Below are 15,149 nucleotides of genomic sequence, written 5' to 3'. Positions count from 1 at the left end.
CCCTCATCAAAAAGCCCATGGGATTTTTCCATTGGATTTTTGATCATTGCAGAAAATAAGCTCTGTGGTAAACAAACATTTATGATACTTAGACTTAGACTTTCTTTCTCTATCTGCAGCATACAACGTCGACTGTCCTTGCAGCTGCCCATCCTGCACCATGCCTACTTACCTTCCATAGGAGGGGTTGATGCCAGCTGCACCAGCCCTAATGGCAGCCCTGGTTCCAGCCCACGGCACAGACACATGCCCCCCTCCTACCGGGTAATGGTCTCTGGCCTGTGAGCTTCATTCACTCCCCCACCTGGCTCTTTGCAGAGGAGACATATATGGTTATTTTTTTCTACAACAAATAGACTGATATCATCAGCGTATGTGCGTATTTTGTCTTGGAACAAGGAGGACAGGGGGAGAAGAGAGGGAGGGGGGTCCAAGTTTCACTCTTTGTACCTCTTCACCCCGGCCTCTCTTGAGAACTGAAATCCTCAGTCAGGAAGGGGTGGGAGGAGACAGAGTGGGCACTGGATGACCCTTACAAACTCCCACAATTCACAGCAATGTCCCCTTGTTCATCTGCTCCCCTTGCCTAGGCATATACACATATGCATAGTCAGACAAACACACACAAATACACACACATGCACAGACACATTGGCACCCCAATAGCAGAACAGTGGTGGACCAGCCCTGACCTGACGTGTAGCCTTATCTGCTTCAGAGGGGATTGTCTGTTTCTGTTCCTTATCTGTTGTATGTATGTGCTCGCAGCTACGTGTGAGCTTGCCATCTAACTTGAGTATTCCACTGCTTCTGTGACTGGATACCGGTGTCGAGATGCGGAATTTACAAAACCCAACAAGGAAATCATCCATTTTATTCCCCATCCCCTGCTCATTCTTGTGGAGACATGTAAATATCTTCATTTCTAATTTTGACGTACTGTAAGCTTTGTATATGCTGTGAATGGACATTAAAAGAGGTTCTATGTGTAGAGCTTGTAACAGGCAGATAATCAGGACATGGCACCCTACAAAGAATTAGAAATATGAAAGAGATCTGAATTGATTTGTGCAACTGATGATAAATTAGCTTATGGGCAGCAAAATAGGATACATCAAAGCTTGTGAGTCACAGAACATGAAAAGGCACCAGGGGGCCAGTTCCTGTAACTTGGAGTAACACATGGCTCTTTTTTTTCCACTTTGCTAAATTTGCACCACTGGTGTCATCGGAGATTTCACATCAGACTTTGCATAGGCTTTTCATATTTTACAACTTGCTTAATATGTCCTCAGAAAGCATGTTCTACAGAATATCAATGCTATGCCTTTTAACAGGTCTCCAAGGCTGCATATGTTAGAAAATAGAGCTAAAAGGCACCACAAGAGTGTTCCACAGTTGTTATATATGTGTGTGTTATATGCCAAGAAATGCACACATTCAGATGTACACTTCAAACGCAAGAGAGCACCTTATGAATTCAGGTGCTTTTTCAGACGAGGCATTAGTGATGGGCCTGGTCATATTGATCCCCACAGAGTGGTCTACGTAGACTGTTAAGATGTTCATCTGACCGAGCCCTCACAGCTAACCAGCACAGACACGGGGCGATGGGGTTCATGTCAATGGCAAAAGGACACAATGACTTCTTTGGAAGAAAGAACACACAAGAAGTGATGGTGGAAAGGATGTAGGTCTACCAGTTCCACAACTAGTTTGGATCAAATGGTTGACCTGAATTTCCATGTGCGGTAGTAACAAGAACGAAGACAGGGGAGCCTTGCATAATAAAACCCCAACCGGCTGTAGCTTTCAGTTCCAAGACGATGATGACACCACTGCTGGTCACAGTGAAAGAGCATAAAGCACAGACACAGGGCTTTCTGTCATATTGAGTGTCAAGAAAAATCACTTCACACTTAGCAACAGTGAACATACCTCAGTTGCTATGGAAATGTAATTCAGTGCCGTTGAACTGGGGCCCAAGAAGGCTGCACAGCAAAATGGTCATCGACACAGTGTCGTCCTTTTTTTTTGTAAAATTGTCCTCATGCAGGAGAAAAGCAAACAGGGACTCCAAACAAAAGAGGACATTTTCTGGAGTGTGAGAAAGTTTGTTATTAGCATATGTTTCACCATTGGTGTCTTGGTTTTTAGTTTTTAAGGCGTTTCTTGAACGCTGTGCCTGTTGTCTTATATTGTAGCCTGCAGGACCAACAGTACACAAATAAGGTGAAATTGGCGCTAATCCAACAACATTGGCCGCACATCTGTAAATGGTATGTGTCATAGATTTATTTCAATTCAATGCCTCAATGCATGGGACAGTGTGGGAGAAATTGATAAAAGCTCCACTTTGGCTGGAGCGAATTCTCTGCAAGCTGATGTCAGATCATAAACAATGTCTTCAGTCGAAAGGCCAGTCCAAGATACAGACTTGGAGTGGGAGAAAAGCTGGCAGAGATCCACCTGCAATCGGACATATCAGGGTGACTTCCCGTGAGAGCTCCTCCCCTTCCAGCCCCTGCTGAGCACAGGAGCAGGGAAACCCTGAGCACAGACCTCCAAGGAGTCACGGCTTCTCCCGCACCTTTGCCAACCAGAGAATCACGGTCACTTGACAAGTGAGTGAGAGACATTGTCAAAAGGTTGGTTCTTCCTTCAGGAGAAGTGAAACCAACTGCACATTTTATATATTACATTATATGTGATTGTGTACAATTTGCTGATACCCCAATGATGGTGTCCATGTATGGAATATTTGGTATTTGGCTTTCTCAAGACGGCATGAAATGAAATGTATAATTCACAGAGTTACCTCTGTTTTTGCAACTGTCGTGACAAATCCACTCTTGTCGTTTCATCCTCTCACCTACAATTTGGTTGTATGTTTCCTTACGAGACATTCAGTTCTTTTAACCTGTTGATCAGCTCACACATGTCAAATGCCAAGATTCTCAGTGGACAAACTCAACATCATCATATCTACTATGCTACTGGTTTAGCAGTTATTCACTGAGGGCAATAAAGTGAAATTAGTAGCAAATGATCAATCCTAATAACCCACTCCTGGCATTTTACCAAAATTACAAACTGACTTTTTTTAAATCCATCTAAAATGCCAAATGCAGATCATCAGGTATAGTTCTGTTTTTATTAATGTGCCCTAAATTTTGTTTTTCTTTTATCAATTTTTTTTTTCGACATGGATGAAAAATTGTTCAAATGCAATTGTGGTAGGTCAAGGGCTCATAATTTCCTGTAATAAATAACGTCATGCCGATGGTTTGTATTTGCCACAGGTCTTTTTACCTTTTTAGTTTGCAGATCGAAGTGACATATACGTATATAATTATATCTTTGTATGTGTCATCATCAGGGTTTCTGGAGAACACGAAACATACATGTCCAAAAATATAACAATATGACGTATATATTTAGTGGAAAACACACAGGTCCATTCTGTTACTGTTTTGTCAGTTTGATATGTGGTATCACATGGAGTTAAGTTCTATTAAGAGTTTAAAATGGAAAACAAAACCTATGTTAAATGCAACATGTTCAAGAGGGGCAATAACTTGTTTTCTTATTACAGAAAGAATAGAGAAATATATATATGTATATGTAAAAGATCTTTACGTACATTCTCATTTTTACATAGGAAATATTTCACGAATACGCCACAAGGATACTTGGAAGTCATTTTTTTAATTTACAGTATCTGTAACTATGTTATGTACAGATGAGGTATAGATATGAAAAAGTTGTATAAAATAAGTATCACACTTGGAACACCTGAACCTTTTTTGGAGCCATTAGTTGTTATTGGGGGGATTTTAATAACATTCTTCTTTTATTGTCTGAATGTTATGGACAGCCTTTACTTTTCACATCATCGTTAAATAAAGTGAGACTGAAAATAATCTTGGATGTATTACAATCGTTCCTGTGGTTCTCCATGTATGTTTGCATTCACAATGTTGATTTAAAGGTATAGAGTGTAGGATTTAGTGACATCTAGAGGTTTGGTTACAAAACAGAAACTTTTCCTGCGTGCCATGTGTGTAGAACAATGGAGGCCAACAGAAAAACCTAAATTGCCCCATCTAGAGTGTTTTTTCGTTTTCATTTTGGGCTACTGTAGAAAAATATGGCAAACTCCATGGAAAATGATCTGTTTGTAGAAGTGAAAGAAAGAAGAAACACATCGGCTTTAATTTTCAGGTGATTACAAACTGATGAAAACATGGTCAGAATATGTATTTTGGCTACCATTTAAGCCAGTGATGTCCCTAAATCCTACATACTGGACTTTTGAGAGAAATCAGTCAACGGAGAAATCAGTCCACAGTCTGTGTTTTTAAAGCTGTTTAAGATAGAATCAGAAAAATATCGCTCTTTAGTAGCACCTACTGGCACCCTGAAAGAACTACCCAAAAAACTTGCATTATCTCTCAACAGTCTCTTTGAAGTTTACCACCTCCTGACACACCAAGATAGTGAAGGTTAGCAGCCATCGTCAACACGGTGTGTCCCACACCATAGGCTCTTGTTGACCCTTGTTGGCTTTTTTTGCGCCAATTCAGCATGTTAAATCAAAACGGCCATGGAGCCTGTCACTTGCTGATTGCAGGCTCGAGGTTTCATGTCAATCCCTATCCCCTCCTCCTTCTCATCAGAAACTCAGCTCATAAACATGTAATCAGAACTTATTTATGAAATGTACAAATGTAGAATATCTGTGGTTTGTAAAAATGTACAATGGTAACAACTTTCACTCTTCATGTATTCTCACCTCCACCTTCACCAATGACATTTCAGAGTATTCTGTAAGTCCAACCACTGCCAGACAAGGAAAAAAAAATCCCTTGAATCCCTTGAAGGAATCCTTTTACTGCGAGTTAGAATTTGTGCTAGTTTGTTAATATGAATGTCAATTTTCTGTTCTGGAGACATGCACAGTTTAAGAAAAACCTTTCCTGTTTGCTCCCTAAATATAGCAAGAATTGCTGTCATCACATAGCTTGCCAGGTCCCTAATGTAAGACCAAAGTATACAACACAGAGTCTTAAGTGGTATTACAAAGCTCTGTTTTTATTTTTTAGACTCAGAAATGCTGAAGCTGAGTCAAAAATCTTGTTCATCTCTCCAGAAAACTAAAGCAGAAAGCTAAAAATGGAGGGAGGAACACCCATATGATACTCTTGACTGGTCAACATTTAGGATGTTGGCACACTAAAAAGCACACATAGTGAGCACGCTGCCTAGTGCCCTTACCAGTGCAAAGGAAAAATATATTTGTAATGAAAAGCCTTGTATGTTGAGGTCGATGAATAATTCAACAGTAAGAAGGAACCCAGCTTCGAACAGGGTGGAGGGGATAAGTGTGTGTCTGAGTGTGTCACTGAAAGGATCACTGTGTGTTTGCATCTGCGTTTGTGCATCATTAATGAGTGTGCAAGTGCACATGTCCTGATGTCTAATTTTTCCTAACTTTCAAATATTTAGCATGTGGATGCTAGACTTTATTCTAAAATGTGAAGCAGTGTTCAGCAGCTGGCTAGGATTGTGGCCGAGCAAATCCTCCACTCTCATTATCTGGCTCTGTGAAACGGACACCGTACATCCTTGGATTTACTTGAAGTAGCCTGTTTGAGGATCTTCAAACGAATTAAAAAAAGAGCTAGCTAGAGCTAAAACAACAACTGTCCTGCTGGATGATAAACAGCTGGCAGGGGAATATTTCAACACCTGAAAGTTTTTAGTAATGGTTTAAAGTTTTCTATAGAGCATCTGTATATGGTGTATTAGCCATAAATCCATTATTTAAACTTATAAACTCTTCAGAAAGGAGTTAGGAACTGGTACTTGCCAAGTTATAGAAGTCAGTCTCTTTGTTTTTTTCTCCATCATAATAAAGTAAAGATTAAAGAATTTTTGTTAATGGTGCTCAGAGAAATTAAATTTCAAATACTTAACAGCAACTCGTGTAAGAAACAGTGGCCCTATTTCTCCAGTCCGACTATTGACCCAGTGTGATCTGTTTTTATTGTAGATCTGCAAATGTAAAATAAATACATATATATCTAAATAACCAAATAATTAAATAAAAACATTATAATAACATTATAATAATAATTACTATAAATACAATTTTCTATCTGGAGACCTGCAGTAATCTTAAAAACTTTGGCAAAATAATTGAAGGCTAATAATACTGTCCCTGCGAGGCTGTGGCGCACTCATTTCTTAAGGTAGCGCAAAGCTAGTGATATATTGTTGAACGAGAAAACCTGAGGCATCCATTTGTACAAACTATGTTGCCAAAGCTTTTTGGAAAGGGGGCTAGATAATCATTAAATCAGTATCATTTTCAGCTGGCCTTTATACTTTTCACTGGGTCTGTTTGGCCACCCGTGTGAAACATTTCTGGTGATGCTACTGCTGGGCAAATGAAACCACATCTATCTATATGTTTATGTACCACCAGAGGCAAATAAATGAATGAATATTTTAATTTATACTTTTATATTTACAATGTTTCAAATAACAATGTGCTCCACAGTAAGCTGCATCATGAGAGTGGTATTTATCTTCCCATCAGCTCTCTGCAAGAAAGCAATAACCATATTTACTAAAATCTTGATCTATTCCTGTACGAGTTTGTGGGACAACTGATAACTTTAGGTTACTTGTGTAACCCTGGTTCTCAGAGTAGCACTAGTCTCCCGTATTGCCAGACAAGCTTATCTTAGGTGACCACCAGCACCCAACATGAATCTCCCCCAATTGGCACGTCCAAAATATCCTCTTTCCCCCTGTCTGAAAGGCTGGTCAGGTTGAGCCATCTAGCTCTTTCCTGCAACACCATCATCCCCATAGATTTACCTGTGGCCTGGACAGTGCACGCAAAGGCAGATGTCCGTGATCACAGTTATCTCTTCCCATATAGTAGGATCAGGCTTGGTCGCCATGTCCTTGCACAGCTCAACTTGGTAAGCCGCAAACATGGAAGAAACAGGTGCCCTGACGCCCAAAGCCGCCTCTTTGTAAGCCCCCTCAGTCACGGCGCACTGGAATCAGTCTGCTTTCGACAGCAGTGTGGGTTTTAGACGATTAGTTGGTATGCTAATAAATAAAAACCTTAGCGTATGGTGAGGTGAGAAAACTCTCCTGTCTATGGTGAAGATCGGAGAGTAGAAGTATAACAAAAAAGGCAGCTAGCGCCCGGCGATGGAGAGAGCTTGATACCACGGTCTGTGGACAGTTAAGCTAGCTGGCTAATGCTACATGTAGAAATATGCCCCAAAGCGAGGAGAGGTGTTTAAATGACGCTGTGTCATAGCGCAAGCTATTTAAGGGTGGGTGGTGTCACCTGACGTGGAAGTCAAAGATCACCAGCCAATCAGGATTGGCATAATGAGATAAATTTTTTCTGAGGAATACGTAGGGAGGCGCATCCCATCGTGAGACATCGAAACGAACACTATGAATGAGAATCTTGTCATGGCTGTGATTGTTGTTCATACACCTCAGTGGGGAATCAAGTGAACTTAAGCTTTTAAATCCAGTATGCCTCTGCTGCTGCTTACTGATTCACAGATAACCACAGATTGTGCCAAGCTGCTTCCACAGGAAGAAACCTTCCAGTGTGTGTGTAGAGGCTGCATGACCTTCTCTCTCGTCTCAGTGGGATCATGCTGTGCAAATGGAAGGCGGGTTGATTAAGTTGACCTGGGTGTCAGCTGAAGGGAAGCATCTATGTTTCCTCCTTCACAAGTGAAGGCTCCATTGGAAAAATGAAATCATGGTCTGAGACAAGAAAGACAAGTACACGAGCAGACACTATATCCAATTTATCCAACTCATGCACACATGCACATATTAAGCTGCATTGATCTGAGGATTGAGATTGAGAGGGACCCTCAACACTCTCTTTCACACACACACACAAACACACACATACAAATTTATTTAACAGCTTTTATGTCACAATACCTTTATTTTCTGATAGCTTATGAATGCAAGACCCAATCAAGATTTTTTGTCTTGAATTTTAGGAGGTGTTGTGCCATCCATACTTTCATACAGTCTTTGGTGCAGACTGAAATATCTTCCCAATATTGTGTGGATTGCCATGGAATTTTGTAAAGACATTCATGGTTCCCAGACAATTAATCATGCTTGCTTTAGGGAAAATTTGACTTTTCCTCTAGCGCCTGCTGCAGGTCAAAGATGTCAAAATTCTCAAGATTTACAAGATGGATTGGCACACAATTTTGTTACTGAAGGATAAAACACAGCAGTCATTGTGTCTTGACTTTTACTTGGTTGCTATTATGAAGATTAGATATGTGGTTTTACATACTATACTATGACATTTTTTGTTATTTTTGAGCAACATAATATATTATGACATTTTTGATGATTTTCTAGCAACATAATATACAATAAAGTTTTTCAAGATTTTTTAATGGCATACTATAGCACGACCTTTTTGACGATTTTTGAGACATGCTATACTATGATGTTATTGGCGATTTTTGGACAAATAACTGTATAATGACATATTTGATTAATTTTGGGTAACATAAGATACTATGACATCTTTGATGATTTTTAAGTGATATACTATACCAGGATGTTTTTTTTAACTATTTTTTAAGAAACACTATACTGTTATGTTTTTGGTTATTTCGGAGTGACATATTATCAGGGACATTATTGATGGTTTTTAGATGTCATATACATACTGTGACTTTTTTGATTTTTTTTTATACTATAATGCTTAAGATTATTTTTGGGAGACATACTATAATATGACATAATAAAACTTTTTTTATGTTTATGAGTGATATATGCTGCAATGACATTTTTGAAGATTTTTGAGCAACTTACTATACCATGATGTTTTTGATGATTTTTGAGTGACAATAATTTATGACGTTAAATTTTGATTTTTTAGAGACATATTATGTCTTTTTTGATCATTTTTCAGCGACATACTATACTGTGACATTTGTGATTTCTGATGATACTATAGTATGACATACTAGGCATGCTTCTTTATGTTGTTTTATGTGGTTTTCAGCTGTTTTTTGGACATGTGATATTTTGATATTTTGATATTTTTAGCCATACAATATGGCATTTTTGGTCATTTTTTTGACATTCTATTTCATGGTGTTTTTGGTTGGTTTTGCGACATCATATACTATGGCCTGTCTCAGCATGCTATTTGATGTGGTTTTCAGCAATTTTTCTGAACATGTAATTTTTTGACAGTTTTTGCTAGTATATAGTATGGCATTTTTGGTCATTTTTTCAACATACTATTTTATAGTGTTTTTGGCTGTTTCTTTCCACGCTATAGCATGTATCTGCATACTAGTTTGGATGATTTCATATGGTTTTCAGCTCTTTTAGGGCATGTATAGCATGGCTTTGTTCGTCATAATATACTTACAACTTTTAACTTTATAATCCCCTAAATTTGTTTTGCAGCCAAGTAAGAGAAAACACAGAATAAAAAAACGACTTTGAAAAGCTCTAAATAGTCACTTGTTGAACCTGTTATTTCACAGGGTATACTATGAACCGCCTCGACACGCTGTACTATGACTTATTTTAACATTTGGAGCCATGACTTTTTTGACCATTTTCCCTGAGCTATAGTATGACTTTTTTTGCAAAACTGTACTTTGCCTTAAAACGCTCAAAATATTGACTTTTTGGACAGTTTTTTCATCAGGCTACACTATAAATGGCCTGAACACGCTGTCCTATAACGTATTTTAACATTTGGAGCCATGACTTTTTTGACCATTTTCCCTGAGCTATAGTATGACTTTTTTTGCAAAACTGTACTTTGCCTTAAAACGCTCAAAATATTGACTTTTTGGACAGTTTTTTCATCAGGCTACACTATAAACGGCCTCAACACGCTGTACTATGACTTATTTTAACATTTGGAGCCATGACTTTTTTGACCATTTTCCCTGAGCTATAGTATGACTTTTTTTGCAAAACTGTACTTTGCCTTAAAACGCTCAAAATATTGACTTTTTGGACAGTTTTTTCATCAGGCTACACTATAAACGGCCTCAACACGCTGTACTATGACTTATTTTAACATTTGGAGCCATGACTTTTTTGACCATTTTCCCTGAGCTATAGTATGACTTTTTTTGCAAAACTGTACTTTGCCTTAAAACGCTCAAAATATTGACTTTTTGGACAGTTTTTTCATCAGGCTACACTATAAACGGCCTCAACACGCTGTACTATGACTTATTTTAACATTTGGAGCCATGACTTTTTTGACCATTTTCCCTGAGCTATAGTATGACTTTTTTTGCAAAACTGTACTTTGCCTTAAAACGCTCAAAATATTGACTTTTTGGACAGTTTTTTCATCAGGCTACACTATAAACGGCCTCAACACGCTGTACTATGACTTATTTTAACATTTGGAGCCATGACTTTTTTGACCATTTTCCCTGAGCTATAGTATGACTTTTTTTGCAAAACTGTACTTTGCCTTAAAACGCTCAAAATATTGACTTTTTGGACAGTTTTTTCATCAGGCTACACTATAAACGGCCTCAACACGCTGTACTATGACTTATTTTAACATTTGGAGCCATGACTTTTTTGACCATTTTCCCTGAGCTATAGTATGACTTTTTTTGCAAAACTGTACTTTGCCTTAAAACGCTCAAAATATTGACTTTTTGGACAGTTTTTTCATCAGGCTACACTATAAACGGCCTCAACACGCTGTACTATGACTTATTTTAACATTTGGAGCCATGACTTTTTTGACCATTTTCCCTGAGCTATAGTATGACTTTTTTTGCAAAACTGTACTTTGCCTTAAAACGCTCAAAATATTGACTTTTTGGACAGTTTTTTCATCAGGCTACACTATAAACGGCCTCAACACGCTGTACTATGACTTATTTTAACATTTGGAGCCATGACTTTTTTGACCATTTTCCCTGAGCTATAGTATGACTTTTTTTGCAAAACTGTACTTTGCCTTAAAACGCTCAAAATATTGACTTTTTGGACAGTTTTTTCATCAGGCTACACTATAAACGGCCTCAACACGCTGTACTATGACTTATTTTAACATTTGGAGCCATGACTTTTTTGACCATTTTCCCTGAGCTATAGTATGACTTTTTTTGCAAAACTGTACTTTGCCTTAAAACGCTCAAAATATTGACTTTTTGGACAGTTTTTTCATCAGGCTACACTATAAACGGCCTCAACACGCTGTACTATGACTTATTTTAACATTTGGAGCCATGACTTTTTTGACCATTTTCCCTGAGCTATAGTATGACTTTTTTTGCAAAACTGTACTTTGCCTTAAAACGCTCAAAATATTGACTTTTTGGACAGTTTTTTCATCAGGCTACACTATAAACGGCCTCAACACGCTGTACTATGACTTATTTTAACATTTGGAGCCATGACTTTTTTGACCATTTTCCCTGAGCTATAGTATGACTTTTTTTGCAAAACTGTACTTTGCCTTAAAACGCTCAAAATATTGACTTTTTGGACAGTTTTTTCATCAGGCTACACTATAAACGGCCTCAACACGCTGTACTATGACTTATTTTAACATTTGGAGCCATGACTTTTTTGACCATTTTCCCTGAGCTATAGTATGACTTTTTTTGCAAAACTGTACTTTGCCTTAAAACGCTCAAAATATTGACTTTTTGGACAGTTTTTTCATCAGGCTACACTATAAACGGCCTCAACACGCTGTACTATGACTTATTTTAACATTTGGAGCCATGACTTTTTTGACCATTTTCCCTGAGCTATAGTATGACTTTTTTTGCAAAACTGTACTTTGCCTTAAAACGCTCAAAATATTGACTTTTTGGACAGTTTTTTCATCAGGCTACACTATAAACGGCCTCAACACGCTGTACTATGACTTATTTTAACATTTGGAGCCATGACTTTTTTGACCATTTTCCCTGAGCTATAGTATGACTTTTTTTGCAAAACTGTACTTTGCCTTAAAACGCTCAAAATATTGACTTTTTGGACAGTTTTTTCATCAGGCTACACTATAAACGGCCTCAACACGCTGTACTATGACTTATTTTAACATTTGGAGCCATGACTTTTTTGACCATTTTCCCTGAGCTATAGTATGACTTTTTTTGCAAAACTGTACTTTGCCTTAAAACGCTCAAAATATTGACTTTTTGGACAGTTTTTTCATCAGGCTACACTATAAACGGCCTCAACACGCTGTACTATGACTTATTTTAACATTTGGAGCCATGACTTTTTTGACCATTTTCCCTGAGCTATAGTATGACTTTTTTTGCAAAACTGTACTTTGCCTTAAAACGCTCAAAATATTGACTTTTTGGACAGTTTTTTCATCAGGCTACACTATAAACGGCCTCAACACGCTGTACTATGACTTATTTTAACATTTGGAGCCATGACTTTTTTGACCATTTTCCCTGAGCTATAGTATGACTTTTTTTGCAAAACTGTACTTTGCCTTAAAACGCTCAAAATATTGACTTTTTGGACAGTTTTTTCATCAGGCTACACTATAAACGGCCTCAACACGCTGTACTATGACTTATTTTAACATTTGGAGCCATGACTTTTTTGACCATTTTCCCTGAGCTATAGTATGACTTTTTTTGCAAAACTGTACTTTGCCTTAAAACGCTCAAAATATTGACTTTTTGGACAGTTTTTTCATCAGGCTACACTATAAACGGCCTCAACACGCTGTACTATGACTTATTTTAACATTTGGAGCCATGACTTTTTTGACCATTTTCCCTGAGCTATAGTATGACTTTTTTTGCAAAACTGTACTTTGCCTTAAAACGCTCAAAATATTGACTTTTTGGACAGTTTTTTCATCAGGCTACACTATAAACGGCCTCAACACGCTGTACTATGACTTATTTTAACATTTGGAGCCATGACTTTTTTGACCATTTTCCCTGAGCTATAGTATGACTTTTTTTGCAAAACTGTACTTTGCCTTAAAACGCTCAAAATATTGACTTTTTGGACAGTTTTTTCATCAGGCTACACTATAAACGGCCTCAACACGCTGTACTATGACTTATTTTAACATTTGGAGCCATGACTTTTTTGACCATTTTCCCTGAGCTATAGTATGACTTTTTTTGCAAAACTGTACTTTGCCTTAAAACGCTCAAAATATTGACTTTTTGGACAGTTTTTTCATCAGGCTACACTATAAACGGCCTCAACACGCTGTACTATGACTTATTTTAACATTTGGAGCCATGACTTTTTTGACCATTTTCCCTGAGCTATAGTATGACTTTTTTTGCAAAACTGTACTTTGCCTTAAAACGCTCAAAATATTGACTTTTTGGACAGTTTTTTCATCAGGCTACACTATAAACGGCCTCAACACGCTGTACTATGACTTATTTTAACATTTGGAGCCATGACTTTTTTGACCATTTTCCCTGAGCTATAGTATGACTTTTTTTGCAAAACTGTACTTTGCCTTAAAACGCTCAAAATATTGACTTTTTGGACAGTTTTTTCATCAGGCTACACTATAAACGGCCTCAACACGCTGTACTATGACTTATTTTAACATTTGGAGCCATGACTTTTTTGACCATTTTCCCTGAGCTATAGTATGACTTTTTTTGCAAAACTGTACTTTGCCTTAAAACGCTCAAAATATTGACTTTTTGGACAGTTTTTTCATCAGGCTACACTATAAACGGCCTCAACACGCTGTACTATGACTTATTTTAACATTTGGAGCCATGACTTTTTTGACCATTTTCCCTGAGCTATAGTATGACTTTTTTTGCAAAACTGTACTTTGCCTTAAAACGCTCAAAATATTGACTTTTTGGACAGTTTTTTCATCAGGCTACACTATAAACGGCCTCAACACGCTGTACTATGACTTATTTTAACATTTGGAGCCATGACTTTTTTGACCATTTTCCCTGAGCTATAGTATGACTTTTTTTGCAAAACTGTACTTTGCCTTAAAACGCTCAAAATATTGACTTTTTGGACAGTTTTTTCATCAGGCTACACTATAAACGGCCTCAACACGCTGTACTATGACTTATTTTAACATTTGGAGCCATGACTTTTTTGACCATTTTCCCTGAGCTATAGTATGACTTTTTTTGCAAAACTGTACTTTGCCTTAAAACGCTCAAAATATTGACTTTTTGGACAGTTTTTTCATCAGGCTACACTATAAACGGCCTCAACACGCTGTACTATGACTTATTTTAACATTTGGAGCCATGACTTTTTTGACCATTTTCCCTGAGCTATAGTATGACTTTTTTTGCAAAACTGTACTTTGCCTTAAAACGCTCAAAATATTGACTTTTTGGACAGTTTTTTCATCAGGCTACACTATAAACGGCCTCAACACGCTGTACTATGACTTATTTTAACATTTGGAGCCATGACTTTTTTGACCATTTTCCCTGAGCTATAGTATGACTTTTTTTGCAAAACTGTACTTTGCCTTAAAACGCTCAAAATATTGACTTTTTGGACAGTTTTTTCATCAGGCTACACTATAAACGGCCTCAACACGCTGTACTATGACTTATTTTAACATTTGGAGCCATGACTTTTTTGACCATTTTCCCTGAGCTATAGTATGACTTTTTTTGCAAAACTGTACTTTGCCTTAAAACGCTCAAAATATTGACTTTTTGGACAGTTTTTTCATCAGGCTACACTATAAACGGCCTCAACACGCTGTACTATGACTTATTTTAACATTTGGAGCCATGACTTTTTTGACCATTTTCCCTGAGCTATAGTATGACTTTTTTTGCAAAACTGTACTTTGCCTTAAAACGCTCAAAATATTGACTTTTTGGACAGTTTTTTCATCAGGCTACACTATAAACGGCCTCAACACGCTGTACTATGACTTATTTTAACATTTGGAGCCATGACTTTTTTGACCATTTTCCCTGAGCTATAGTATGACTTTTTTTGCAAAACTGTACTTTGCCTTAAAACGCTCAAAATATTGACTTTTTGGACAGTTTTTTCATCAGGCTACACTATAAACGGCCTCAACACGCTGTACTATGACTTATTTTAACATTTGG

The 15,149-nt window shown here is 37.6% G+C and overlaps 1 protein-coding gene across 1 annotated transcript in view; it reads left to right on the top strand.

Moving 5' to 3' along the window:
- Positions 1 to 3,581, top strand: part of gabbr2 (gamma-aminobutyric acid (GABA) B receptor, 2) — a 167,259-nt gene extending 163,678 nt beyond the window's left edge. The window contains exon 18 of the mRNA XM_042505973.1: positions 120 to 3,581. Within this exon, the coding sequence (XP_042361907.1) occupies positions 120 to 285 (166 nt within the window). The 3' untranslated portion in view covers positions 286 to 3,581. The remainder of the gene's footprint in view (positions 1 to 119) is intronic.
- The last annotated feature ends 11,568 nt before the right edge of the window (positions 3,582 to 15,149 follow it).

Source organism: Plectropomus leopardus, chromosome 18, assembly GCF_008729295.1.
Source record: "Plectropomus leopardus isolate mb chromosome 18, YSFRI_Pleo_2.0, whole genome shotgun sequence".
In the NCBI taxonomy this organism is placed as follows: domain Eukaryota; kingdom Metazoa; phylum Chordata; class Actinopteri; order Perciformes; family Serranidae; genus Plectropomus; species Plectropomus leopardus.
This window is presented reverse-complemented; position numbering and strand designations above follow the sequence as displayed.